This window comes from Strigops habroptila, chromosome 3, assembly GCF_004027225.2.
Source record: "Strigops habroptila isolate Jane chromosome 3, bStrHab1.2.pri, whole genome shotgun sequence".
In the NCBI taxonomy this organism is placed as follows: domain Eukaryota; kingdom Metazoa; phylum Chordata; class Aves; order Psittaciformes; family Psittacidae; genus Strigops; species Strigops habroptila.
The window spans coordinates 16227102-16253181 of NC_044279.2; the positions used below are offsets into that span (position 1 = coordinate 16227102).

The 26080-nt window shown below is 44.1% G+C and overlaps 2 protein-coding genes across 12 annotated transcripts in view; one reads left to right on the forward strand and one right to left on the reverse strand.

The window, feature by feature from the left end:
• The first annotated feature begins 338 nt into the window (after nucleotides 1-338).
• Nucleotides 339-13024, forward strand: TRMU (tRNA 5-methylaminomethyl-2-thiouridylate methyltransferase). Of its 2 annotated transcripts, none has more exons than XM_030480223.2 (11): nucleotides 339-441; nucleotides 835-1000; nucleotides 3199-3305; nucleotides 3869-3991; nucleotides 5875-6047; nucleotides 7008-7061; nucleotides 7605-7671; nucleotides 8457-8557; nucleotides 9591-9735; nucleotides 10030-10112; nucleotides 11256-13024. In XM_030480223.2, exons 1-11 carry the CDS (start codon nucleotides 357-359, stop codon nucleotides 11400-11402), a joined length of 1251 nt encoding a protein of 416 aa, XP_030336083.1. In that variant the 5' UTR covers nucleotides 339-356; the 3' UTR covers nucleotides 11403-13024. The 2 variants fall into 2 exon arrangements, with proteins under 2 accessions (XP_030336083.1, XP_030336084.1); XM_030480224.1 differs by lacking the exon at nucleotides 339-441 and adding an exon at nucleotides 1658-1915 and having other exon boundaries at nucleotides 836-1000.
• An 8882-nt stretch (nucleotides 13025-21906) lies between these two features.
• Nucleotides 21907-26080, reverse strand: part of CELSR1 (cadherin EGF LAG seven-pass G-type receptor 1) — a 165844-nt gene continuing 161670 nt past the window's right edge. For 3 of the 10 annotated variants that reach the window (XM_030480080.1, XM_030480079.1, XM_030480070.1), the window contains exons 33-35: nucleotides 25604-25846; nucleotides 25218-25482; nucleotides 24118-24704 (exon numbers count right to left, since the gene is read on the reverse strand). In XM_030480080.1, coding sequence (XP_030335940.1) covers nucleotides 24572-24704; nucleotides 25218-25482; nucleotides 25604-25846 — 641 coding nt within the window. In that variant the 3' untranslated portion in view covers nucleotides 24118-24571. The other 7 variants (XM_030480073.2, XM_030480076.1, XM_030480078.1 and 4 more) reach the window with 4 other exon arrangements.

Below are 26080 nucleotides of genomic sequence, written 5' to 3' on the forward strand. Positions count from 1 at the left end.
GTTATCCTGAATGGAGCAGGGTTGTGGGGCAGCAAGCCCTTCGGATTTCTCCATTGGGCTTCATTTGACAAGGCGCTCTCTCCTCCTGCGGGGAGAGGCGGGCTGACTGCCCGGCGCTGGGTTAAGCGGTGAAGGCGGGGGCAGAAACACCGTGAGTCCTTCCCGGGGCGCGCCTCTGCCTCCGAGCGGGTGATGCTGCACTAATGGGCCTGCGCTGCCCGCGCTCCTCCGCGGTGCCGGAACCCCCGCGGGCCGGTGTGTTTCCCCCGAGCGCCGTTGGCCGTCGCCCCGCTCCGCAGCGGCTGGCGGAAGCGAGGGGCGGAAGCGGCGGTGCCGCTGCGGGGCAGGGGCGGGCGATGCAGGCGGCGGCGCGTCGCGTGGCTTGCGCCGTGTCCGGCGGGGTGGACAGCGCCGTGGCCGCGCTGCTGCTGCGCCGGCGAGGTGCGTGAGGCGCGGCGGGGCCCGGCCCGGCCCGGCACCCATCGCGCCGAGTGCGGGCAGCGCCCTCAGCCGCGTCCTCCGGCGGGTTGCGCGCTCCGCCTCGGGCAGGGCGCCTCGGGGCGGCTGGACCGAGCGGGGAAGGAGGGGACGGGGACACTCGGAGCTCTGACGTACCGCCGCGTTCGGCTGTCTTCATGCCAGCTGTTAGCTCTGGGGCTGAAAATAGCCATGCGGTATCCGAACAGTAAAGCTTAGCAGCGTATTTGCTTATCACAGCACTACTGGTGCTTTCTGAAGGAAGCAGTTACTCAAGCAAGTCTTGAAACAACTCGGGTTTTGGTTCCAGGCGGTGAGAATTACACTTTAAGAGTTATTCTTGCCTTCATTTAATAGGCTACCAGGTTACAGGCATCTTTATGAAGAACTGGGACCCGCTGGATGAGCAAGGAGCTTGCTCCGTTGACAGGGATTGTGAAGATGCTTACCGGGTTTGTCAGAAGCTGGATATTCCTTTCCACCAGGTTTCCTACGTGAAAGAATACTGGAATGAAGTATTCAGGTACAAACAGGTTTAAAATAGGTGGTCTTTCAGTGTCTTGGTGTAGTACTGTGTGTTATTGTGGAGAGTCAGGGTGGACACATGGGGGGCAATGACAGTTTATTGCAGTATTGTGAGTGCAAAGAGAAACTAATAACAGATAATTTTTTCTCTCATTCATATTCAAGATCAAAATTTCTGTGTTGGTTTTAATATGTTTGGTATTTCTGAAATTAATAGGAGGTTTCTCTCTGGTTGGTGTAAGTGTGTAGCAGTTACTTTGTTGCAGTTCATTTCTTCTGCTTCCCACACACTGGCCCAACCTTATTGCACCTTGAGAAGAAAGTAGTTAATGGGGTGCTATATTGTCTCTGTGTGTGTAATTCATGTGGTGCATTTTACATTAGCATATACTGAATCCAGTTTACTACAAACTGATCATGAACTAGACTTGCTTCTTTAAGCTTATAACAAATGTGAAACTGCTCTCTAAAGAGGGTGTTCAGATTTTCTGTGGATTTGTTCCACTTTAAGGGAAGAAAGTTCTACTTGGGAAAAGCCAAGCTTTTCTTGGAGGAAGGAGAAGAAGCGAAGTTTATCCTTTATGCACTTAAGTACACAAAAGTTGTTCGCTGATCTTCACGTCCCACTAAGTAGTGCTGTTTTACCTTGTCTTAGGAGAAACCTAGTCATGCTACTTCTACTTCATGTTGAAATGACATCAAGTTGAGCACTAGACTTCTGCGCAGTCAGTGAAGAAAACAGCCCTGTTCTGGGCAAGTTCACTCCATGTTTCCCTTCTGGCGTGAGAGTGAATAAATGTTACCAAAGTTCCTGAGGGATGTCTGTAAATGACAGAGAATCAAAGATCACAGAAGATCAGCTTTTCTTCTGCTTCTCATCATTTATTAGTACAGTGTTCCCAAAGCGTCTGTGGTAGGTTACTTGGTTTGTTTCAGAATCCTTTTTTCATTACTGTCATCACTGACCTGGAATTTACTCCTCTGGATCTCTCTTTAGAGGGTTATTCATCAAAACCACCTTTTATCAAGAGAGCTATCCCAGGTCTTGTCTTGCCTGTGGTTTGTGCACAGCCTGTTTCAAATCTTTACATCAGAGGGAGATTCAGCAGGCGTTCTTCATTGCCTTTTCTCCAGTTCTGTACTTGGAGTTCTGAACTGATGTGAGCTTGTCTTTGTGCTGAGTCTTTTCTAAAGCTTCTAGTGTACCCTTGTAGTAATTACAAAGGAGAACTGTGTTCTCCTAAGAGTACAGTGCTGAGCCAGCAAGAGGGAGGCAGCTCTGGGTAGACACAGGTGATTTAGTTCTTAGTATGAATTGTTGAATCCAGAACTGTTAAAAAGGAGTTAGACAAAATAAAAGATAGGTTGCTTTATTTTCTATTTATGAATGTAGTGTATAACACGGTGAGGAAGAAGCAATTGATTCTGTTTCAGATAGTGAAAAGTAAAACCAAATACTAGGGTTGCTGGTGTACTTTTAAATCCAGTCTGTGCCCCCTCAGTTCCTCTTGACTTCAGTGACTACTTAAGACAAGCTAAATAATGCAGTGATCAGGCCTTTTGGTATCTCAATGCAGAACTGTATGCTGGTTTAATTTCACTAGTTATTATATTAATGTTTTCAAGAAAACATTGCTAAGCACTTTAATTATGGGACAGTGTAAAACTACAACAAGACTTTGAGAAACTACTTGAATTTCTTGAAGGAAAGAAAAAAGACAGGAAGAGAATCCTGTATAAAATTAAGTCCTATGGCTGTTTATGGTTGCATTATTGCAGATTAAGTTGTTGTCCATTCACCTGAGATGCAGTAACCCCTGGTGTGTCCACTGCACACCCCTGGTGTGTTCTGGCTCCACTGCACTGTCACTTAGAAAAATGAAACAGGGTGGGTTAATTCTGAAGAGATGAGTAGGATGTGTGCCGAGGGCAGCCATGTCTCTCCTGAGGGAGTATTAATTTAATAAAGCATGCTTACGAGATTGTGAGTGGTCATTTGACCATGTCCTCAGTGCACTTTGGAGAAAATCTTCCAAGCATTGTTTTCTACAGGTTAAAATCTAATGGGTATTTTGTTTCTAATATAACATGCTCGGTATGACTAGGTCTTCAGTTCTCATGTTTAAACAGATCTTTCAGTCTCAGTATTATGCTGTGTTAATAATGTCAATATACATTTGAATCTTTATTTTACAGTAACCTCTTAAAAGAGTACGAGTTGGGAAGGACTCCTAATCCTGATATTGTGTGTAACAAGCACATCAAATTCAACTACTTTCTTCATTATGCTATGGATAACCTTGGTAAGGCATTTTCAAGTGTGTCAGTACAGAGTGTGTGCTGTGGAAATGCTTAAAGGATACAAACTCTTGAAAAGGTGGGGAAAAACCTGAGTTCATATGCATGCCTAATTCGCCTATCCCTGTAGCAGTATTTCAGTATTTGCAAAGTACTTGATTTAATTTGAGTTTGCTTTTACATATAGAATCATAGAACAGTTCAGGTTGGAAAGGACCTTTGAATGTCATCTAGTCCAACCCCCCTGCTGTGGGCAGGGACACCTTCCACTGGAGCAATTTGCTCGTAAGTTGGAACAGATTTAATTTGGGGACATACATTAACCTGACCATTAAGCTTTACATTCTTAGGTGGTCCTTCAAGTGCAAGAGCACAAGTGCTGGCATGCTCATGAATAGTTTACATCATTTAAATAGCAGGAGTATGATTATTGTCAGTATAAGACTTCTCTATAGGTTTTCTTCCATCACTGCTCTCTGCTTTTCTTACTAGGTGTTTATAATCCTGTTTTAAACTGAATTTCCAGTATGTGCATTGGTGTTTTGTTTTGGTTTTTTTTTCTTCATAGGAGCAGATGCAATTGCTACTGGGCATTATGCTAGGACCTCACTAGAGGATGAGGAAGTGTTTCAACAGAAACATATTAAAAGACCACAAAGGCTTTTCAGAAACCGTTTTGAAGTTAGAAATAGTAAGTGGATTCTTCTTTTCATATTTCATCCTAGGTATGAAACAGAATTTTAAACTCTTATTTGGTGTCACAACATCAGGGAAGTTTGTTACCTTACACACAATGATTACCATTTAAAACCTAGTTTTTGTAGAAGGTTGATTGTGCAAAACAGAGAATTTACGTCACTGAAAATTACCCTGACTAGTCAAGTATTACATTTTCTATTGTAAGAGTTCTAATCCAGGTGCAGAGCTAAGAATAAGCATTTCGGTAGTAATGAACATTCTGGAGGAGCTGTAATGTGGATTAAGGAAACAGGGCCATCTTCTATCCCCCCGAGAATTATTTCAAGGAATCTTTATCAAATATTTTCATGACTTACATAAAATTTTCTTTTTTTAATGTTTCTTCTATTTTAGGGAATGTATTCTTCGGCTATCCAGTAGTATACTATATACATATTCAGTATGTAGTATTGATAGAACTCATCATGAGGATATGCTTAAGTGGAATTTTAGAATCGAGGCTTTGAAACATTAAAATTAATAACATACTTTTATACAGTAATTGGACTGTCTCTTATTTTACTGGAAAAAATCAGGTTCTAACTCAGTAATTCACCTATTCTGCCTTATTTCTCTGTTCTCTATAGTAGCCTGGTTTTCCCAGGTAGATGAAGGCTCTGTCTACACTGCAATTGAAAAGTGCAAGTGCAGCATGTGCAGGCATTTTTAAGGCTACAATTCTCAGGTCAGCAAAGGTACTAGTAGCAGCAGTGCAGGTTTTTGTTTTATAATCAGAGGTTGATCTCAGCACCACAGTGGTTCTCCTGTTACCAGTACGAAACCCAACTTGATGGGTGGTGTTTTGGGTATGTTTCTGCATGGCAGTAGCACAAGTTGGATGACAATGTAGAGATCTTCCAAATAGCTCCGCAATGGGCCATAATGCTTTAAAGTAACTCAGATGAAGCTCTGGTGTATATGATGAGAACATGTTACACCCAAAGGGAAAGAAACTTGCAAACTACCGCGATGCAAAGCTGCCACAGAGATGTTTCTGTGTTACAGCTTCCTCGTTTTTGATCTGGACTTAAAGGTACTTGTTTGTTTCTTTGTTTGATTTCTGGAAAGTTGAAATGGCTCCAGCGGAACCAATGGTCTATACTTATGACAGACTGAGTTGTAGGATTTTGTGATGTTCTAAACAGTCTTCCTGCCCTGTTACTGGAATTCTCTATTATTAGTTGTGACTGAACTATTGGCTTGTAGTAGTGTTCGTTTGAGTCAAGAAACATGGAAGTAGAGTTTGTACAACAGCAAAGTTATGAGATCTTAAAGAGAGCGGACAGAACATGACTAAAAAGCTATACCAGTTTTATTTCATCTGGGCAATTGGGAGACTGTTCTAAAGAAAAAAGTCAAACTTGCCTCTGTGACCACTGGGAATAACTGCTCATCATGCGAATCACTAATTGATAATGCTGTGGGCAAAACTGGATGTCTTTTTGAAGAACAGTATACTCTAAAATACTTAAATCTTCATTCTCTCTTTCAAATGAAATGTGAAAGTTGTTTTTGTTTTTCATATTGTTGATATTCTTGCCAGTGACACATGCAGTATTATAATAGATGAGACAATGTAAGACTTTGTAAGATTCTGCACTGTACAAAATCAGAATCTTCCTAGATCTTTTTAGTTGTGAGAAAATACCAAAATATTTTCAATCAGATTTTGAAAAAAAAAAAAAACCAAAACCAAACCAGAAAAATACTGTCTTTAACATGTATTTGGAAATAATTAAACTAAAATGTTGATTATCAAACAAAATACTAAAGGAAGTTGAGCTATTAAAGGAATCGCCTTTAATGTTGAGATGCTTTATGTTCTGTACTTTGCAGCTGTGAAACTCCTTCAAGGGGCCGACCTCTTTAAGGACCAGACCTTCTTTCTAAGTCAGATCTCACAGGATGCTTTGAGGAAAACCATTTTCCCTTTAGGGGATTTAACAAAAAGTTTTGTCAAAAAGATAGCAGCGGAACATGGCCTTCATCATGTGCTAAAGAAAAAAGAGGCATGGTAACACTTAAACTCTTTTGATTTGTGTTTCTCTCTAAAATAGATTTTCCTGAACTATTTGATCTTTAAAACTGTGACAGCTTGTCTGTTTCTGAGCACCATAATAGAAGAGGTTGGGAAGCAGTTTTATAGCTGTCTACTTGCTTAAAAGTTCTTTGATGAGATTGTGGTTAGTTGTGTGTTTTAGCTGGCAGATTATTTGTCTACCATTGTATCTCAGAAGAACTAAGATGAAGGTGAATGTGTTAGGATGCTGTGAGCCTTAAGGAAAGCATTCTCTATCACAGCAAGTGAGAAGCCTTTGGTCTTTATTTTCCATAGCTTTTAAAGGCTTCCTCACTGTAATTGTTTTTCAGTATGTCTTTATGAAATTGGATGATGCTGTTTTCCACAGTTACTCTTTAAAAAGCAAAAAACCAAAAAGTTCTGTTCTCTGAGAACTAACACTTAATGAACTGATCCTAAAAAATGCAGGCAGCGATTGTATTGCTGATGCTGTCTTGGTCACTTTTAATATTCATATTCCTCCACTGTAAATGGGTGCCTGAAGAATGTAGGCAGTAACTGAAAAGGAAAGGCTATTTGTTTTTGAAAGTTTTTTTTCCAAGAGATACATCTTTACTGTATAATTTGTGTTACTGTTGTACTTTAATCTGCAAGAGCCTTCCATTTTTAATATGCACACAGTATAGTTACCAAGGTTAATGTATTTATTTATTGAACATAAATTCTCTTTCCTATTATTTCTTTTTTGTGCTTATGGCTCTTACTGATACTGTATAGAATTAGTTTACCTCTGTTGGAGCAGATGCTGTGGTTTGGTTTATTTTATGAGATGCCTAGCATAGTTTGGGATACATGGGGAGGGGGATCCATCTTGGGCAGATCATTAATAGACCGTATTTCAAATGTTTTTCTCTGCTATTATGGATTCAATACCACATTTCCTTTTCAGAGTATGGGAGTGTGTTTCATTGGTGAAAGAAACTTTGAAAATTTCCTTCTTGAGGTGAGCAATGTTAAATCCATACCAATCTTTGTTCTGTTCTGGTTTTCAGTAGTAATTTATAACATTGTCTACAAAAAAATCTCCAACAGCTCTTGGCCCACGCTAAGTTGCAGTGTCCAGTGTCCTTTTGCAGTCCCAAGCCTACCCAGAAGCTAATGCCCAGACCTTGTAGGAAGTACCTTGCCCCTCCATCACTGAACAGTCAGTCACTTTCTGTAGCAAAAGGAGTGCGTGAACTCGCACTGCTGTGCCTGCCAGGCTCTGAGAAGTGTTTGGGGTGCAAGAGGGGCAAATGGCTGAATCCTGCTGGCATTAGTAAGGATGGAGGGTGGGGTGAAGCCCAGAATTACTGCTGATAGGGACTGCCCTTCCTACTTTTCTGTCTAAAGCAGACTCGGGGAAGAGGCAGGAAGCTGCTTGGGCAGAGTTTGCTTCTCGAAAAGTTATTTTCCAACTTCAAGAGGATGCAGTGACAGAACCTGAAATACGCTGTGAGGGGGTTTTTTTGGGCCATCTTGTGACTTTTCTCTTCCTATTTGGTAGTATTTAGAACCTCAACCAGGTAACTTTGTTTCCATTGAAGATAAGAAGGTGATGGGAACACACAAAGGTAATTGGCTAACCCACCTTAATATCTGCTTTCAGATAAATGGAACGATGCTGCTTATATTTTGGAAGGACAAATTTTGTGAAATTCCAAACCAGTTTTTCCCAGTTTGAGAACTCTAATAATTGTGAAAAACCTACTTCATACAATAGTAGAGCCTTAAATTGCAACTGATTTTGATTGCGTTCCATGTTGCAAGAAAGTAAATGATAATTATTAGGGTGACCCTGTTGATATGAGTGGTGATTAATTTAATACCAAGAGACCATTGTTCATTTAATTATTTCAAAATGACTGTGCTTCAGTTCCAGAATCTTTAGTACTTGAACTTTGCAGAACAAATACACCATGCACCTCAGCGATGCATAGCTGGACATCACCAGACATGGGCAACTTATGATTTCCTTTTTTTCTATGTGTCCTTCCTTTGCTCACTTCCTCTCCCAAATAGTTCATGGGAGTAGAATGTTCTGCTAGCAGGTAAAAGTAAAGGAAGCTAGTAAGACTGAGTAGTAGTAAAACCACAAATTGAAACTGGAATATTTGTCTTTTATAAACCCTAAGAATACCACAATTGAAACAGATGAGTTTGAAACCACGTGCTTCAGGTACAGATGAAAACTTTGAAGTAGATGTTAGTTTAGCTTGTAATTGGCAGACTTCTCTAAGACAACTTGGTTTGCTATTCTTTGTTTAATAGTAAAGTTTTGGGGAAAGGATTTTAACATTTTTTTTGAAAGTAAAAGATGAAAAGCTGCTTCCAGCATTACATTTTTGTATTTCTTTAGGTTGGTTCCTCTACACCATAGGCCAGAGGGCTAGACTAGGAGGCCTGAAGGATGCTTGGTTTGTTGTAGACAAAGATGTCAGCACTGGAGACATCTTTGTGGTGAGTTTATTCACACTGGTATTGCAAACGACTAATGAAAGCGTTTTGTGACTCCTGCTGTATGGAATGTGCTTCTAACTTGGACAGAATTCTTGGCTTTCTTCTTGGGGGAAACAAGAACTAACTAGCGTAGCATCAGCAGCTTTGAAACATCTTGTCCAAACTGGCTTTTCTTGAGTAGAAAATAGGTTTAGATTTTGGCATAGAACTTTTCCGGACAAAGGGCAGGTGCTGAAAAGAATCAGCCAATCTACAGAGCTCTCATTTTCTACTCTAAAACATTTTATTGCAGTTATTGTGACACAGTATATACAATGTGTATTATCTTGGTTTGCTATGTATCGTTACTTTCTAGTAAAAGGAGTAGTAGCCAGTAGTACAGTTTTATCATTTTGAGAACTGAGTCAGAATAATACAGCAAATAATTGTTGTGTTAATGACTCATCATATGAAATGACTGAGAGTTCTGCAGCTTGCAAGCATTGTTAATGTTTCTTGATGTTCATGCAGTTGTTACTTAATACTGATAGGGTTATAATGAGGTGCTCTGCTACTTGTTGATATGCTGGGGGGGTGGAAATCATAATCAAATGAGAGCTGAGAGTAAACAGGCAGGACCACTAAGAAATTTTATTTATGCCCTGCAGTAAGGTTGTGCATATGCAGTGCCCTTGTTGGGGAGGTGTTGAGTTGGGAAATTGAAGAGTAAGGTAGCATCTTGTTGAAGTGGGATAAGGAGGGCAGTACATATCTGAACTCTGTCTGGAGAAGGCAGAAGTATGATTGGAGGAAAAAGAATACAGGAAGTGACATGACTGAGATGTAGAAGACTGACAGATAATTCAGGCTTGCTTTAGCTTATTCTTTTCATTAAAGGCTTCCACCTGGAAGCTGATTAAGTGCTAATAACTGCTTGCTTTCTTCCTCATTTTGCCTTCATTTTGATATGGCGTGATGATTCTTCTGTATTTCATGCTTTAAAAGTTACGTGCTCTCTGTCAGAAACATCAGCATTAAATAAACGTATTTTAAGGCACCATCAAGAGACCACCCTGCTCTGTACAGAGACCTGCTGCGGACAAACCGAGTGCACTGGATAGCAGAGGAACCTCCTGCAGAACTCGTTAGAGACAAGATGATGGACTGTCATTTCAGGTTTCGGCACCAGATGGCACTGGGTAATCAAACCGTGGTGGTCGGGGGTTATTTTTTTGTTTTACTTAGTTTGGGAAACTGTGGTCATGTGTTCGGTGTAGTTTTTCAGAAATAGTTGAAATGTTTTGGCCTGCGTTTGTTTTCAGAATAATAAAACAATTAATAAAACAATTCTGTATATAAAACAATTATAAAACAATTCTGTGTATAATATCTTGACTTATATCTGTTTAACCTTTAATGCAGACGTAAGGATTAACTTTGTAAATGTGAACATAAGGATTAACTGGCAGGTGTTTGGCCATTTTCTGCTCTAGTGCCTTGTGTGCTGACTCTAAACCAAGACGGGAGTGTGTGGGTGACACTAGTGAAGCCAGCAAGAGCTATCACACCTGGGCAGGTAAGTTATTAGAAGTTATTTTCTTTCCTTTTTTTGTGTTTTGGCTTATCTGGCTAATAAAACAGTAGTGTTTTTATTAGATGGAGCAATTTCATTTATTTGCATGAGAGCAGTTAGCTCTATTTTGGCTACTCATCAACTATTTTGAAGGAGGTTGTTTCTAGTTTTAAATGCTCTATTGTTATCCATATAATCTGAGAAGCTGGTTTACAAGTTCAGAAATACATGAAAACATCTCTGGTAACAACTGTATATGCAGAAATGGAATCTGTTGTCTTCAAGAAACAGATTTATAAAGCTGTTAGTTTGGCAATTGGCTGCTTAATTTGGTTTTAGTGTTCAAATTTGTTTAGCGAGGGTCTGTGTCCGGTGAATTTCATTGTCCCAGAACAGTATTGAGAAGAGGTGCTGTGTAGTGATGCCTTTTAACACTACTAATATCAGGACACTCCATGACATCGTAAACCATTGGTTCTCAAGCATTTTCTGCGTGCCTTCTCCTAGTGTACGTTCTGCCCTCCCTTTCCCTCCCCAAAACTTGGGAGCATGTGGGACATATCAGGAGGGAAATTGAGAACTATTTGTAATGGAAAGAGGGATACACTTAGGAGAAGTGAGCTGTGAGCTGAGCTGAGAAGACCCCAGCCAGAGCTGATGATAGGCAGGAGAATCCCCTGACTGCCAGAAGCTTCTGAGCTTGTAACTGGGCTCTCTACTGCAAGGTAATGGGACAAGACCAGGAGGTCTGTGCTCCTCCTCTCCTGCAAGAACCTTCTGAGCACATCAGGGAGCCCCAGTCATTTCCTTTCAGTAGTCCTTGGTCCCCTTCCTGTTCTGAGAAGCCCCCCTGTAGCCTGCAGAAGGTCAGGGGAAGACGCAGATGGTGTTACGTACATCATCCCCTTTGGGAAAGGAAGCTTTCCAGCACAATCCATTCCACCTCAGTAGCTGAAGAGTTTTGAGATGATCCTGTAGAAATGCATGATGGAACTTCCACCAACATGTTTGTATTTACAGTCGTGTGAGCCAGCGAATCCTTACTGCCAGCAAATACACTCACTGTCCAGCAGGTCTTGCACAGCCTGCAGTTGCTCACCATGCCCTTTGCAGCTGCTGAAAAGACTCTCCCTGTGTTTCTCCTAGTTTGCAGTGTTCTACAAGGGTGACGAGTGCTTGGGCAGTGGGAAGATCCTAAGGATGGGCCCATCGGTGTACGCCATGCAACAGGGCAAAAACCGAGAGGAAGGTCCAAAGAAGGAAGAGGTTGATAAGATAGAACCAGCAACGTAACACGTGGGTTTGTTTATTGAAGGACTTCGGAGAATTTGCTGCCTGGGCATAATAAAAACAATAATAAGCGTATTTTTTTGTTGATCTGTATGTTCTTAAGGTCAGTTGACCATCAAGTCCCACCTCTTGACTTTTAACACTGAACAGGCTTAAAACTAAAGCCAGTTTGGTACAATTTTACTGGTCTGGATGGTGATATTTATATTAATATGTATCAAGGGATCTCTTAAAGTTGTTCTGTAATAGTAGTTACACGTACAAGAATTTTAATATAAAAATAGTTTCTGAAATCATAAATCCATCTTTTAAAGTGTAAGTGAAATACTTTTTTCTTATTTGAAGATACCTGTCCCTAGGTAAAGTATGTGTGTAGTTTCACAGTAACTGTGTGTTCGTGCTTTGAACTCTGGAAAAGGAATGAATGATATTTAATTCGAGCATTTTGAATGAAGTCCAAGCAACAGAGATTTTTTCACTTTATATAGTTTTATAAGAAATGCCTTGGATTCTTAAGCTGTGTTAAGTGGTGGTTTCAGATGTTTACCTGATCCAGAATTACAAATGAAGGGGCTTAAAAGCAGTCTCGATTGTTGACTTTTTTTCATACAACCGACTAATTTTTTGTAACTGGTGAGGGCTGCTTGGTTTGTGTTCTGGAGAAGAGAATGCAGTGTGGTGCTTCAGAAAAATGCAAATTCATATGCATTTCTTTAATATGTAGCTAACTTAGTGCAGACCCAGTAATAATCACATTTGGCCATGTGTCAATATGGAGTGGTATTAGGAAGAAACGAATACACCTGTCCCAATTATCTTATTATTATCCAAATACCTTATTATTATAAGGTTTGGGTGCACAGTGAGGACACCCTAAGCTTATAAGGAAACTTTATTACGGCAGGTCAACAGAAATACATTCCTGTCTTTCAACATGGTAGTAGGAGGTAACAGTCCCTAAAGCACAGCAGCGCAGGGGCAGGACTTTACAGATGGGTGCGGAATTTTGAGATTTGCATCCAATTTGGGTGGTAGAAAAGCTGTACCATGAGTAGATATTTTCAGAGCTCTGAAGGCCTGGGTTACATGTACATCCTTTTCTTGTGCCTTAGTATCTTCTAAGAATTCCTTGTATTTCTTCTGGTAAGAAAAGTAAAAGCCAATCTCTTCTTCGGAGCGTGCAGGTAAAAGGCAGAGAAGATACTCTTCAGTGTCTGCCTGCTAGTCTGGCAAAGTTAAACACACAGTTCAGAGAGCCCTATGGAAAAAAACCCAAACCCTGGACAGTTACAGTAGATCTGATTGAGAGGGCAGAAAAGGCATCCTTTCTCACTGGTGCCAAAACCAGTTCAATTTAGAAGTCTGTCTCTAAGTGTCTGTCCATACACAGGTTAACTGTAAAGACTATTCATGCTTCACGTCACCTCCTGATTTGTGTTAGGTTAGTTGTGTTATGGGTCTTGGTCATGACTTTAATGTGGTTTTTCAAATGTTTTCCTTATCTTTCCTGAACCTTTTGTCTTTGCAAAATGTAGAGTTAATTCCTAAGGATTTAATGCTCCACATTGTCGTCATTGAGTTTTCTAGTAAATGTCCCAATTAAAATCTTCAAGTGTTTTGTGTTATACTAGTGTGGTTTTTATTATCACTTCATCTCACAATGCTGTTGGGTGTGTTTGTTTGATACTGTTCTGGCAGCGGTAGGTTCAATTGTGAGGACATGAAAAAGGATGTAGCTGTTTCTGTCTTCAAAATTCACTTCCTTTTAAAATTCACAGAATTGCAGGGGTTGGCAAGGATCCCTGGAGATCATCTGGTCCTACACCACTGCTCAAAGCAGAGGCAACTGGAGCAGGTTGCTTAGGGCTGTGTTGTCAGATTTTGAGTATCTCCAAGAATGGAGGCTCCACAACCTGCATTGGTAAGATCTCCCTGAGCCTTCTCAAGGCTGAACAGCCACAGGTCTCTCAGCTTCTTCTTTTATGACAGATGCACTAATCCTCCTTCATCAGCTCCTCTATGTCAGGAAGTTATCAATGCTCCAAAGACCTTGTGGACTGATGGTGCCTCTCTGTGTTGTCCCTCCAGCAGGTATCAGAGTGGTTTAAGTCCTCCATGAGGAGCAGAGCCTGCAGACATGAGGCTTCTTCCAGTTGTCTTTCTTCCTGATGGCGTGGGCTGTGGCAGATGCCCACAGCAATGTCATCCACATAGGTCACTCCTCTAATCCCCTCTAATGCACGTGTTCTCAGCTGGCTCATTGCCCACCCCTGGGCAGGGCTTTATGCAGTCCTGCTGCTCCCGCCCGTCCAGGATGAGTCCTCTGTCTCGCATTCCCATCCTGTCCTTCCTGGAGAGCCTGTACCCACGTGGCAGCACTGGCTCTGTGAGCTGTCCTACCGTGTCCTTTGTGATCCCAGCGAGATCAACACCTGCAACTGCACACAGAGCTCTAATTCCTTTTGCATGTTCCCATGCTGCATGTGTGGTGTGTGGGCACTTCAAGGGGCAGCCAGAGAGGCTCCTCCTGCCTGTTTTGTTTTCAAGGCTTCCTGCGTGGATCACCCTGCTGCCTTAGCTTGCCAACCCAGTCTACCACAACACCCTGGCTCCAAGTGCCTGGTGAGCAGCAAACCTTCCTAGATACCAGGTCTGGTGAGCAGCAGGAGCTTTTGTACCCTGGAGCAGGCAGTGTCACTCTGCCTGTCCCTTTTTTGGTGCAGTGGTGAGTTTGGGCTCTCAAGGCTGCAGGGTTTCATGGAAGAGCCAATTAATCTCTTCCTCATCAGCCCTGACATGGCCCAGGCTCCAGCCTCCTGCCATGGCTCCTGGTGACACGGACCCTCTGCCAGTGCCCGTCTCCTGCTGGCAGCTCTGCTGGGCCTGTGGGTTGACCCTCAGGAGTGTGCTCTGAGGTGAAGTCACTGTTAACATTTCGTCGTTCTTCTGAAGAATGAGAGTTACTGGCTTTTGAAGTCCTAAATCGGCTGAGTAGACACCCGTGTGGCTGCCACCACCTGGAAATGGAAGTCAGATCTTTAGAGATGGTAAATGATGGCAGAACCAGTGATACCCTATCTGGTAATTTTGTCTAGCTAAAGGCTTTGCTCGACACTAGTAGTTTCCAACCATTAGCATTTCTTATGTATATTGAGTCCTTACCTTCTTCTTGCTTTCCTGTTTCTACCAGGCAGTATTTTATTTCCTTTACGCCTAATGCATGCGTTGTTTTAGCTCTGAAACCCCAAAACTTAGCTACTGTATTGCCACCTGTGATTTACTGAAGTGTCCACAAGGTAATTTCTCAGAGCTGCCAAAAAATGCCTGTTGCTGGGACTGCCCAAGCCCCCTGAAATCACATCAGCTGGGGCACACTGGGGTGCTGAACTCTGCCTGGAGCTTAGGCTGAAGGAACCAAGACCTGTACAACTGGATCTCGTCATTCTGGTTTTAAACCCACTTGTTCTTCAGACATCTTTTAAACCTGCTCCAAAAAAGTTCTTTAGGCAAAGAACCTACTTGATAAATTTGAATAGACTTTTCTTTCAGAACAATAAAAAATAATCCCATGAAATTTTGTACAGATCTGCCTTTTTTTTTTTTTTTTTTTTTTTTTCTTCCCTCAAGAAAACGTTCATCCTGCCCCATGGGCTTAGTAGTTACTTGTGGTTTCCTGGGTGTGAGTGTTACGGCAGTGATGGGTGGAGCTGATGGGTGGTTTGAGCTCCGCTTCACTGCCTGTATATAGCGCTGCTGGCTGTGAGCACAGGCAGAATCCAAGGGATGGCTCACTCAAGCAGGGGTGTGTTTACCTGTTGCCTGGATGCATTTCCTTAATCCTTGAAGAGAAAAGGAGTTTTTTCACTTTTCCTCAGCTTTTAAAAAAATATTGTTATTTTTCTTTTTTATCCCTTGGATAATGCACTGGGAGAATTTTGCTGTTGGATTGCTGGTACAATGCTGGTTGCATCCAAACCCCAGGGGATTCAGGGTGCTCGCTTGGCTAAGGCACAGTTGGTGCAGGAGTTGTAAGTTCTTTTAACATTGTTATGGTGAACGTAGGAGTTCTGGCAATGAGGTTTGCTGAGAGCTGCTGAGCCGGTGCCTCATAGCAGGGAAGTTTAGCCAATGCTGCTTGTAGTGTAGCTGGAGTGGGGCACGAGTGCCTGCTATAGCTTCTGTAAGATGGAACCTTTTCAACAAACGTTGTGCTTCCCTCTTTTTCTTTAAGCATCCTTAAGATTGGATACAGCAGCAATCCAGAATGGCTAGTGCAGAAAATTCGTAAACTAAGATGCTGCTCTTCAGTGGAAACCTCTGTAGCAATGCTCTCAATTCACTTCTGAGGCTCAGGGACTTTGATTTTATAATCAGAGCTGAACCTCGTGGTTCTGCTGAAGAAACCTCATCTGAGGAAGAGGTGAGTATGGGCAGTGTTTGGTTAGTAGAGACTCCTTGTCTGAGAGTGATAGAGGCCTCTTGGCTTTAGTACGGCTCAGCCTCTTGCCGTGGTGATGAGCAAAGACCTTCGACATGATAAAGCAATTGCTGCTATTGCTCCCAGTGAATCTCACCATCCTGCTGGGAGATAGGAATTAGTAGGCATTTGTGTAATTCAAATTGCACACAGCTTCCTGCATGGGATGTTTTACAACAGGTTGCATGTGTCCAGCCACATGAAGTTTGCATGTTTAAAACAGCATTTCCAAATAGCCTGTACTGTTCAGCGTGAGTAGTACACTTCTCTCTCTATCCCATGTGTTTCTCCTGGGTAAGGGTCTTAACTACTGACTTTCTGTATGAGATCTTGCTCCTGTTACACGTAGATTCTCTGGCAAGGGGAATTTTATTCCATCCTGTACAGGGCCACAGCAAAGACAGACCTATAGCCCTGACTACTACCAAGGCCAAGAAAGTCCCCAAACAGGTAAGTAAACAAAAAGGGTTTGTTTTCCATGCAAGAAATAGGGATAAAAATGGAGGAGGCGATAGGTACTGACTGGCCTTCAGGCCTGGAAAAAGTGGGTGTTAGGAGCATCGTGGTACTATGCATGGTTGGGAGATGGTGACAGTAGGTAATGTCCCACTGATAAGGAGCATACTTGCAGCCATGCATATTAGCGTTTTAAAAATGCTTTTTCTGCATTTATATGTATTTACATGCTTTAATGAATTAAACACAATGAAATGGTCCATCATAATGCAATAATCACCCCAATGTGCGGTGGTGCAGCGAGGTGCCATGTCATTTCCAGCTTCAGCACCAGGAGGCACCAGGACATCACGTTCATCCCTTCCACCGTGACCGACACTGCTGGGGGATGGCGGCTATAGGAAGAGCAATTAACACGTCCGTAATTGCCAAGTTTTTCCTTTTGTTTTAGAGTTTTGCTGAGGCAGCACATGGGAAGAACTGTCACTGGGTGGGTTTGCTCAAGGCAGGGCTAAAGCTGTGCTGTCATTTCATCCCGCCGATCAGCCGGCTGAGAAGCAGCAGCTTCATGGAGCCTAACTCGGGTCAGGGCTGGGCAGTGGTCATGGTAGCAGTCAGCTCAGTGGCAGCCCCGCAGCAAGGCAAACACATGCTCTTTATTTAGAGTTCAGGTCCTGCCTGTCCTCAGACCCCTGTGCTGTGCTGGTCATTCGCTTCCTTAGAATCATAGAATGGTTTGGGTTGGAAGGGACCATAAAGCTCATCCAGTTCCTACCCCCTGCCATAGGCAGGGACACCTTCCACTAGACCAGGTTGCTCCAAGCCCCTGTGTCCAACCTGGCCTTGAACACTGCCAGGGATGGGGCAGCCACAGCTTCTCCGGGCACCCTGTGCCAGCGCCTCAGCACCCTCACAGGGAAGAACTTCTGCCCAATGTCTAATCTAAATCTACCCTGTTTAAGTTTGAACCCATGGTCACTCTTAAACTTCATCTAGCTCTTGGATGGCTGTATTTGTGTGTGTGTCTGATGAACACTAATTTCTGGGTTTGATTCATGGTATCTCTTGGTTTTTTTTCTTTTCTACAGTGTCTTGTGTTTTATTAAACATATAGCATCACCTACAGAAACTTGAGAAGGAGATAGTTAATGGACTCCTCATTCTATGCAGTTTTACAGCATGTTGAGTAATTTCTTCAATACAAAAGAGCTTCAAACTCACTCTGAAAGTTTTAAGGTCATAGAAACAATGAAATACATGGAGAGATTCCCCTTGATCTGTCCCTACCTGGAGGAATGAAATTTTCCCAGGGGACTGCCCCTCTCTGAACTTTGGTAGTTCAGTGGCAGCATTCCCATTCAGTAGCACCCTCCATTGAGGATGCTCCCAGGGAAACACCAGCCTTGTAATTCCAGCACATCAGCTCCTGTGTGGAAAGGCGACAGGAGACCTTACTTCTAGCAAGAAGCTTCATGAAGATAGAAGTGACCGGACTGCTCCATCCTGGATTCCTCCAGCAGTGCTGCGAGGGTCATGATGGAGATTCCTCACGTGCTTTGCGTTCCTGCAGGGCTCCTGGGTCTGTGTCTCTGGGGCTGCAAGGAGCTGGGTGTGCTCTGAGTGTCAGTGGTAGCTGTTACCAGCAGCTCTGCCTGGCAGATGAGCCATCGGGGTTGTTCTGACAAACTTCAAGCTGGACTCTTGGACTAATGGTGAACTCTTCTTTGTCTTCTTTAGCTCTGAGAAAGCCCCTGGGTAGGAAAGAGGAGACCCAGAGAGATGTAGCATTGATTTGATGCCAGCTCTTTCATCCCTCTGTGCATCCAGTTCTCTTCAAATTGTAATGAAATCCAGCCAGAACAGAGATGAGAGGTTCACCTGCATCCTCTGGAGCAGGGAAGATGCCCCATGTGCTCCTCTCCTAGGGCAGGTGCTGTACCTATCCCCTCTCTGACTCCCATCTGCTGCTTTCTCCAGGGCTGATCAACACCAGCACAGCAGGAAAATCCTGTATTGTACCCACTGCAACACAGGGGAAGCATGAGGAGTTACAGCGAGCAGCGCAACATCTCTTATTTGAACGACTTCAGGGAAATTCACATGTAAGGATGAGCACAGCACAGATATCTTTGGCAATCTGTACATCTCAAAGGCTGCGTCCGCAGCCCTCCTGCAGCTCCTGCCCCATGGCAAAGCAAACTCATCTGGGCTGGGCTGGCTTCGTTAATCTGAATGAGGCTTTGTAGGAAATCATAAACATCAAAGAATGATGAGTTATAAACATAAGAAAGACTGGTATACAGAAATGGGATAACCAGACATAAGGCATCAGGTAGATTTAAGATTGGCGCTGGATTAAAGGTAGTTTCAGTTTTAATCTAGTTACTTAAGGTGGGTTTTTCTACTGTCACATTTTTATCTATTGCTCCTCTCTGGGAGTACATGAAGGACTCTACAAGTTGTGTCACACTAACCAGCTCCATGGCAGAGGAGCTCCGTTAGCACATTTGGTGTGTGTAGTAAAGCTGTGTGATCAATTTATTACAAGTTTAAAAGGTTTCAGGCACGGTTTCTAAACTGAAGATCACTTTATGTACTATCCGCACTTCTTGCTGAAGTAGAAATCAGTTGGAACAGCCTGTGCTGGTTTTAAATGTTAAAGAAGGTGTTTTACGGTGTATGATTTTTACACCATGCTGGTTTTACACCTGGCTTTCAGGGTGACTGAGGCAGCACAAGAAAAATGTCTGTGAGGTGATTAGTAGCCAGGTTTGAACCTTACTGAAGTCCCATGGCCATTTGATGGAGCAGAGACTGCCCTCACCTAGTGTGCCATCTCTGCACTGAGTGCTTGAATTACAGAGAGAGCAGAATTCACTACCCAGAGGAGAGGATGTGACACTGATGACTTTTAAGGTGGTTCCCTGCAAGTTACCCTCCTTCGTGAATCCAGAGGCTGAGCATCACTGACGGATCAGGAGGAACATGTAAATACTCTCTAAGCACAAAAGGTTGATCCTGGGAATCAGAGCAGGCAACTCTGCTTGTGTGCTGCTGGCCACAACTACCTAACCCCCTCACTGCGATGGGCATCAGCTGTAACACATCCCTGTAGCTAATACTGCCATGAAAAGCGAGCCCAGTGGAGGCAGGGCTCCTCTCCACTTAGAGAGAGGAAGTTTTAACACAGCTGGAGCTTACAGCAAATCCCAAGGGATGCAGGGCATGTATCTGCATCACCTGTGAAGGCAAGCTAAATGCCCTGTGAGAAACACAAGGGCTCTGCTGCTGGTCTGCTCCAGCGAGTGGAACCAGCATCGACAGAACCCTCTTTGGGGTCACCTGGGCTGTGATGGCACTGGCTCTGCTGCAGAGGGGAGCCATGCGTGGGGCAGATGGACACCCGGGGAGCTGGCATGTCACTTGGGTGAGTGGGAAATGAAACACACAAGTTGCTTTTGGTTGGTGCTTGGTATAACCTCGATGAGATCCACCAGGGAAGTGTTTTCCCTTGGACAGCCTGGGGCAGAAGAGCCGTGTGTCGGGCATGCTTTGGTGGCACGGCACCTCGGGCCCTCCTGGCCGCCTGCTTACTTCCATTAGTTTGGCCATTCCATGCCAGCAGAATGAAGCCTAGCCCTAACCCAAGCCTCTAACCCTAAGACAGCAGGGCTTTTCCCTGATCCTTTCCCTCCCTAAAACCTGTTCCCGTGAGCTGGCAGTGGAGGAGTTAACCATTCCCGACTTTCTCATCTTTTTTTCCAGAAAATTGAAACGTAATAAAATGCACTGATCTTTCTCAAAGTCGAGGTTGATTTACTGCTTCACCTGGAAAACTTGTGCACTTCACTGGCTCCCAACTGCTGCTGTTCGCACTGGATTCAGTGGGATGTTCCTAACTTGATGGGACCATGTAAAACGAGGTATTCTGCCCCCTCTTAGAACCTGCTGGCTTTTGGGAGCTGCTTTTGTAACTAATAAAATCACTGCTGTAGGTTCTTTTTTCATTTTGTTAAATCTGATGAGCATGCACTAGGAACGCAGCTTTGACTGAAAGAGTGCTCATATCCCTTTGTACCTTCAGGGTGCTTGCTCCAGCATAGCTATTATTATGAATGCTTGCCATGTGCCATAGACATGGGGTGTTATTTCCTCCTGAGGACTTGTGTCACTACAGAACCCGCCTGTTTGCCTTCCTGCTGCAGACCCTCCGGTTGGCTTTGGGTAGCGCTCACTAGCAGTGGGAGCTGTGTGATTTTCCAGCTTGGGGCAGGAGCCGTGGGCTGTGGAGGCTCCATTGGGAGCTCCGCTGGGAGCTGCCCTGATTCTCTGCCTGAGGAGATCAGCATCACCAGCTCCGAGGACGCGCTGGTGCGTTGCACGTGGAGCTCGTCTCACTGCTGTCTTACACTCACCCGTTTACTCCTGCCGCAGCTGCGTGGTGCTGGCTGGCGCTGGGGCACCGGGTGGCTGCAGGGGCAACTGCTGGCGTGGGCTCTCCCCGCTGATGCTTTTCTAAGGTCTTCCCAAGGAACAGCAGCTGTGAGCATCTGCTTGCAGGGGTCGGGGGGGTACCTGTGTCTTCCTCTGCTTCTCACCCAGCAGAGCTGGTGCTGGAGTCACTGGTACTTTATCAATACTTTCACTGCATTTAAACACATCATACGCAGGGACCCTCTTGTCATCTGCCCTGTTTATACATGCACAGGGCTTCACACACTCACTATTTCCTCGAGCATATGAATATCTAACAAAAACACAGCCCCAGCCCGTCGTTCTTCACTTGGAAAGGTTTGGCAGAGCTGTTCGCAAAGTGAAGATCCTGTCTTTGATTTTGCCCCTCAATCATGACAGTAACGAGGCTTTCTCCTCTGACACCCTCCCAGTTTATTGCCTAATGTTTAGAAACATTTATGGAAAAGCTGCCCAGATGATACTGAGACATACTTCTATTTCCAGGAACCTGGCAGACACATGCAGGTCACTGCTGCGCCTCATGAGATGCATGAACAAAGACTTGCACAACAGCCTGGAAAGTACAGAGTGCACAAGACCACGACTTGGCCTCAGTTGGCTTGAGAACGACAAGAATGTAGCCAAGAAAGTCCACGAGGTCCTTCTCATTGCAGCTTTCATGGCCTGGGCTGGCTGCCTGACCCCCTCTAGCCCTTCTCCAACCTCCTCTTCTAAAGCCGGTGCTTTGCTGGTGGTCTGCTTTGCTCTAGGTTGCAGAGGGTGTTCTTCCACAGACTCAGGTGTGAGAAATGCCACGGGTCTGGACCGAAAACACAATGTGTGGGGTACCCTTTGCCAGCACAGGGCACTGGGCTGGAAGGGGGATTGTGTGTGTGTTTATCTGCGTGTGTCCATCCCAAGCAAACCCCCTCCGAGACACAACCAGGGCTGGCAGCATCCCGCAGGGAGCAGCGCTGGTGGCTGATGCTCTACAGCCTCTGCTCCCTTGGCAAGAGCGCAATGGGTACCCGTGTGTCCTCCCTCCTGCTACTTTCTGAGCCCTGGGAGATGCCATTCGGACCCTCAGTGCTGCACTTCAAATAAACAGCACAGGAAGAATACAAGTTCAAAAAACAATTTCTTAATTTATTGTAAATTCTCCTTTCATCTGTGCTGCAATTCCAGTGTTCTGCACATTAATAAATATACATTTGTTAAAAAAACAACAACCTCCAGTGTCTAATCTGCCATAAAGCTTTTAAAAAGTCATAAAAATAGCTTTTAATTTTTTTTTTTTTGTCATTAATACAACTGACCCTCATTTACTGCAACAATTCTGATCAAAATAAAAACTACCTACATCTCACTGGGACAAAATATACATACACAGATGTAAAAACAACTAGTGTGGGTTATAGACAACGCCTGAGCACACAGCCACGTGCCAGACCCTTAGAACATTCAAAACCTTTTTCCACCAGAAAATGTCACACAGTATGTTGCATCATTTTTAAAGGAACAGCATCCTTCCTCCCTCTCCCCTTCCAGAGGCCTCCTCGATACGTTTGAAAATGCATGAGAATATAAGGAAACCAAGATCACAGTATGTATTATTTCATCTTTTCCCTCAACTCCTGCATTTTATTTAGCCTGATTTTCTACTTTTTCCCTTTAATACACACAGTTACACAAGCAAAAGCCAATGTTTTCCCAAAAGGAATGCTACACCGAGCAAGCCTTGGTGGCAGAGAGCAGGTCATGGCCACACCACTGCTGCCCTTTGAGTCACGTATTCCCACCTCCGGGAGCTGCCAGCAGAGCTTTTGGATGCCAACTTTTTAACACCTTATTATTCCTTTTCTTGCAACCATTGCAGGAGGGTAAGGATGGCGGACAGCCCACACTTGACTCTCCTATACTTGTGAAAACAGTGTATTTTATGGGAAACATGAAACCTTAGGCCTTCCATGTGCTTTCTGAAACAGCAAGGCGGCCACAGGGCTTTGTCAAAGAGCTGGGCAGTGAAACCTGGGCATCCTTAAAGACTCACATTTCTGCTTTGATTAGCAACATGTTGAATCCATTGAGAAAGAAATTAACAGTAAAATCAAACACTGTGCCGGAGGGAGAACTTGCCCCACGGGAGGAGGGCCCTCTTCTGAGCACATGCAGAGCCAGGCCAAAGGTAAAGCCTACCATACAATGACACCACTTCTTTTCTTGGTCTTTTAGTAAGGCAAACTACAGATTTGACTTCTTCCAGACAAGGACTGTGTTGAAATCTTAGACAAAGATACGACTTATTTTTAGTCCTGAAGTTCAGTTGCTGAACATTTCAATGCACTTGAGAGAAGAGGTCAAAACACCAAGAAATGAAAAAACAAAACATTTCTTCTGAGTTTTAGAAGAGGTTACGAAGAAGACATACTGTGTCCTTAAAGTGTTCCAAAACCTGTCAACAGAACTTATAAATTACAGCCATGGATGTCCATGTAATCATTACCAAATTACTTTGAAAACTGCACTGCCTTAAGGTGGCTTCCATGCAAACCTCACTTTATCAAATGCCAAATTCAAGTAAAATTGTGCAATATTCATATAAAAAATATCAAAACCTCTTTTAATTGATTTCCTATTATCAAATTCAGATCAGTATAAATGTAAAATATACAAAGGGACTTTTTCTTTAGCAACACCATACAAAATATATAAAAGTATCTACACTTTATATATATATATATAAAGGATTTTTTTTCTTAAGATGACGTGTCCATAGGGGGATGGATAGAGATGCTGGCATAGAAACAAAAGGACACTTGGTGGGATATTCCTCCCTAGAGCCCAGCAAGCCAAAGGGTTCACACTGTAGCTGGAGAAAACTCCACAAGAGATGTCCCCTGGTGCTTGTCTTCAGGCTGATGGATTGACTTACTGTAAGTCCACCGTGATAATAACATATATTTCCTTGGTTCTCCCCAGTAATAAGCAACCCCTGAAGCACTGTCCACACTGTGAGCAGATATCTGTCCCTCACAGTGCATCCCTGTGGCCATTTCCATGTGTTTTGGCATGGGTTCGTGCCACAGGGAGCGTACCACACAGCGGCCTTACTGCAGGAATGTCCGGGCACTGTGTCTCCACCGTGAGCAGCCAGGAGTCTGCCGTAACTGAAACCATGTGGGAATCAATGCCCACCTCGTCCTCCTCGCTACGCGGCCCCTCCGATGAAGTCCAGGGCAGGCGGACCCGTGGCGAGGGGTCCAGAACCGCCAGCAGTGCTCACAGTTTCCTGATGGTTCAAATTGAAGTTTCATTACTGCCTCTGTTAGTGAGAAGAAGCAATCATGCAGGCTTAGTGTTAAACAGGCACAGGCAAACTGCTCCCCCCGAACCACCCAATCCTTCTTAGTAAGGGCTCATGCTCCGTGAGGTTGCCATGCCTTGCCAATCCAACATTTGCAAGGGGAGATGCTGCCCTGGAGGGCAAGGCCAGGTAGTACGCAAGAGATGCTCTCTTTAGAGGAAGCTGTATGGAGGCTTTGCACTTGGCTAACACTTTGGTGAAGATGCAAAGTTAACATGTAAATCTTACAAGCTGTTAGAAACCTGGTATTTCAGATAGGTTCACAGGATCTGCTGTCCAACAGCAGAGGTTTACACTATGCAAAAGGCGCGGAGATAAAACAGTTGCTTAGCACAAGTCGGCTACTTATTCTCCAGTGATGACTGTATTACCTGGTAGCAGCTTGTTAAGGACACCTCTGGCTAACCAGGATATATTCCATCAGCAGTTCCCGGCATCCCAAAAATGTACTTTTATAGTTAGCTGGGAATGGTCTGTGCACTCAGACAACACGGGTGCTAAAGCGTGGTGGGACGTGTCACAGTTAAAGCTGCATGACAAATTTTCTCTCAGTCTGGAGAAAGAATGAGACTATTCTGTGTGGTAGTAAAAAACCAGACTACATGCGTAAAATATTTGCACAGACTTTACATACGGCTGTTGTCCTCATTTTAAATGTATGAATTATGATGAGTGATGAGGTTTTGAGAATACTCTTTTGCTGAGAGCTTGCTCAGCCTTTTGTTAATGTTTGATTTAGTTTACAAGAGCAAATACACACACTGATCACCATGCAGTGGGTGGGAACCATGCACCTGGTAATTTCGGGTCAGTAACTTGACAAGGTACTTTCTCTGCAGCCTTTAGATCTCCTGTCCCAGCACTGGTTTCCCTCTGCCCAGCTGGACACCCACCCCATGCTGCCCTTCCCCACCAAAATACTGGGCATCTTCAGGGGTCCTCATCACTGGGGTCTTCCTCCCCTGCCTTCCTCCATGCTGACTGCCAGATACCCACAACAGCTCTTGCTGGTCTTACTGGACGTGCATCAAGAAATGTTGCTCCATGTTCAGCCTCTAGCACTTACTCTGAGTCTGAGGTGTCAGCATGTCCTGTTCCCACGTGGACGTTCATGGCCATGCCATTGAGCTGGTCTCGAGACTGCTCCCTCCGAACATTCTTCACTGTCACCCCCGAGTCTGAGGGAGAGCGTACCCCATCATTTGTCCCCAGGGAAGCAGTCCTGGATGAGATTGTGCTCTGATTGTAGTCCGATAGCTTTTCCCGCAGTCGATTCTTCATATTCTTATCCACCAGCGGGGGAGGGTAGGTGACTTTGTTTTTTAAGATGCCTGTTATGAAAAGAAGGAATAATGAGAGTTTTGAAGCATAGAGCTACCATATGAACTAACTAATGCTCATTAACACCCCCAGTCTCCCAGTCTGGCTGTGAGGTGAGGTTGGCTGCATTACCTTTCCTCTGCTCTGGCTGCTGGTTATTCTGGAGGGACAAAGGTCTGTTCTCCTTCTGCTGCCCTTCGTTCTCCTTGTCTTGCGGTGCTTCATTGCTGTGGTTCACCTGGTTTTCCCTGTGAAGCTCTACGTTGACCTTGGTCTCCACTTTGAGTTTCTGTTTCCCGCTGGGCTCCTCACTGTCACTGGCTGTCATGCACTCTGTGGGCCAATAGGGTTTCACATGATTGGGAAGGGTATCAACTGCAATGCAAAAGAACACTAGCTCGAAAACCACTTTTGGTATGTGTTCTCAACCACTGCCCAGCCAGTCCTGGTGCCTGTGGCTGGGGAGGAGTTGCGTGTCAAACCAGAGCAAAACTTCAGATGATCCTTGCTGGGCTGCACTGCCCTCAGGGTGCAGTGACACCCACAAGACACACCTGGTAGGATGGCAGAGTGCCCAAACCCTTCCCAGAGCAAGGTCGCTGTCTCCAT

What these genes read in the sequence shown, in the direction of transcription:
- TRMU (XM_030480223.2), top strand. Translation starts at nt 357, where the DNA reads ATGCAGGCGGCGGCGCGTCGCGTGGCTTGCGCCGTGTCCGGCGGGGTG. An exon ending in TTATGCTATGGATAACCTTG is followed by an intron (nt 3,306 to 3,868) that starts GTAAGGCATTTT and finishes TTTTCTTCATAG; the next exon opens with GAGCAGATGCAATTGCTACT. An exon ending in ATGTGCTAAAGAAAAAAGAG is followed by an intron (nt 6,048 to 7,007) that starts GCATGGTAACAC and finishes TTTCCTTTTCAG; the next exon opens with AGTATGGGAGTGTGTTTCAT.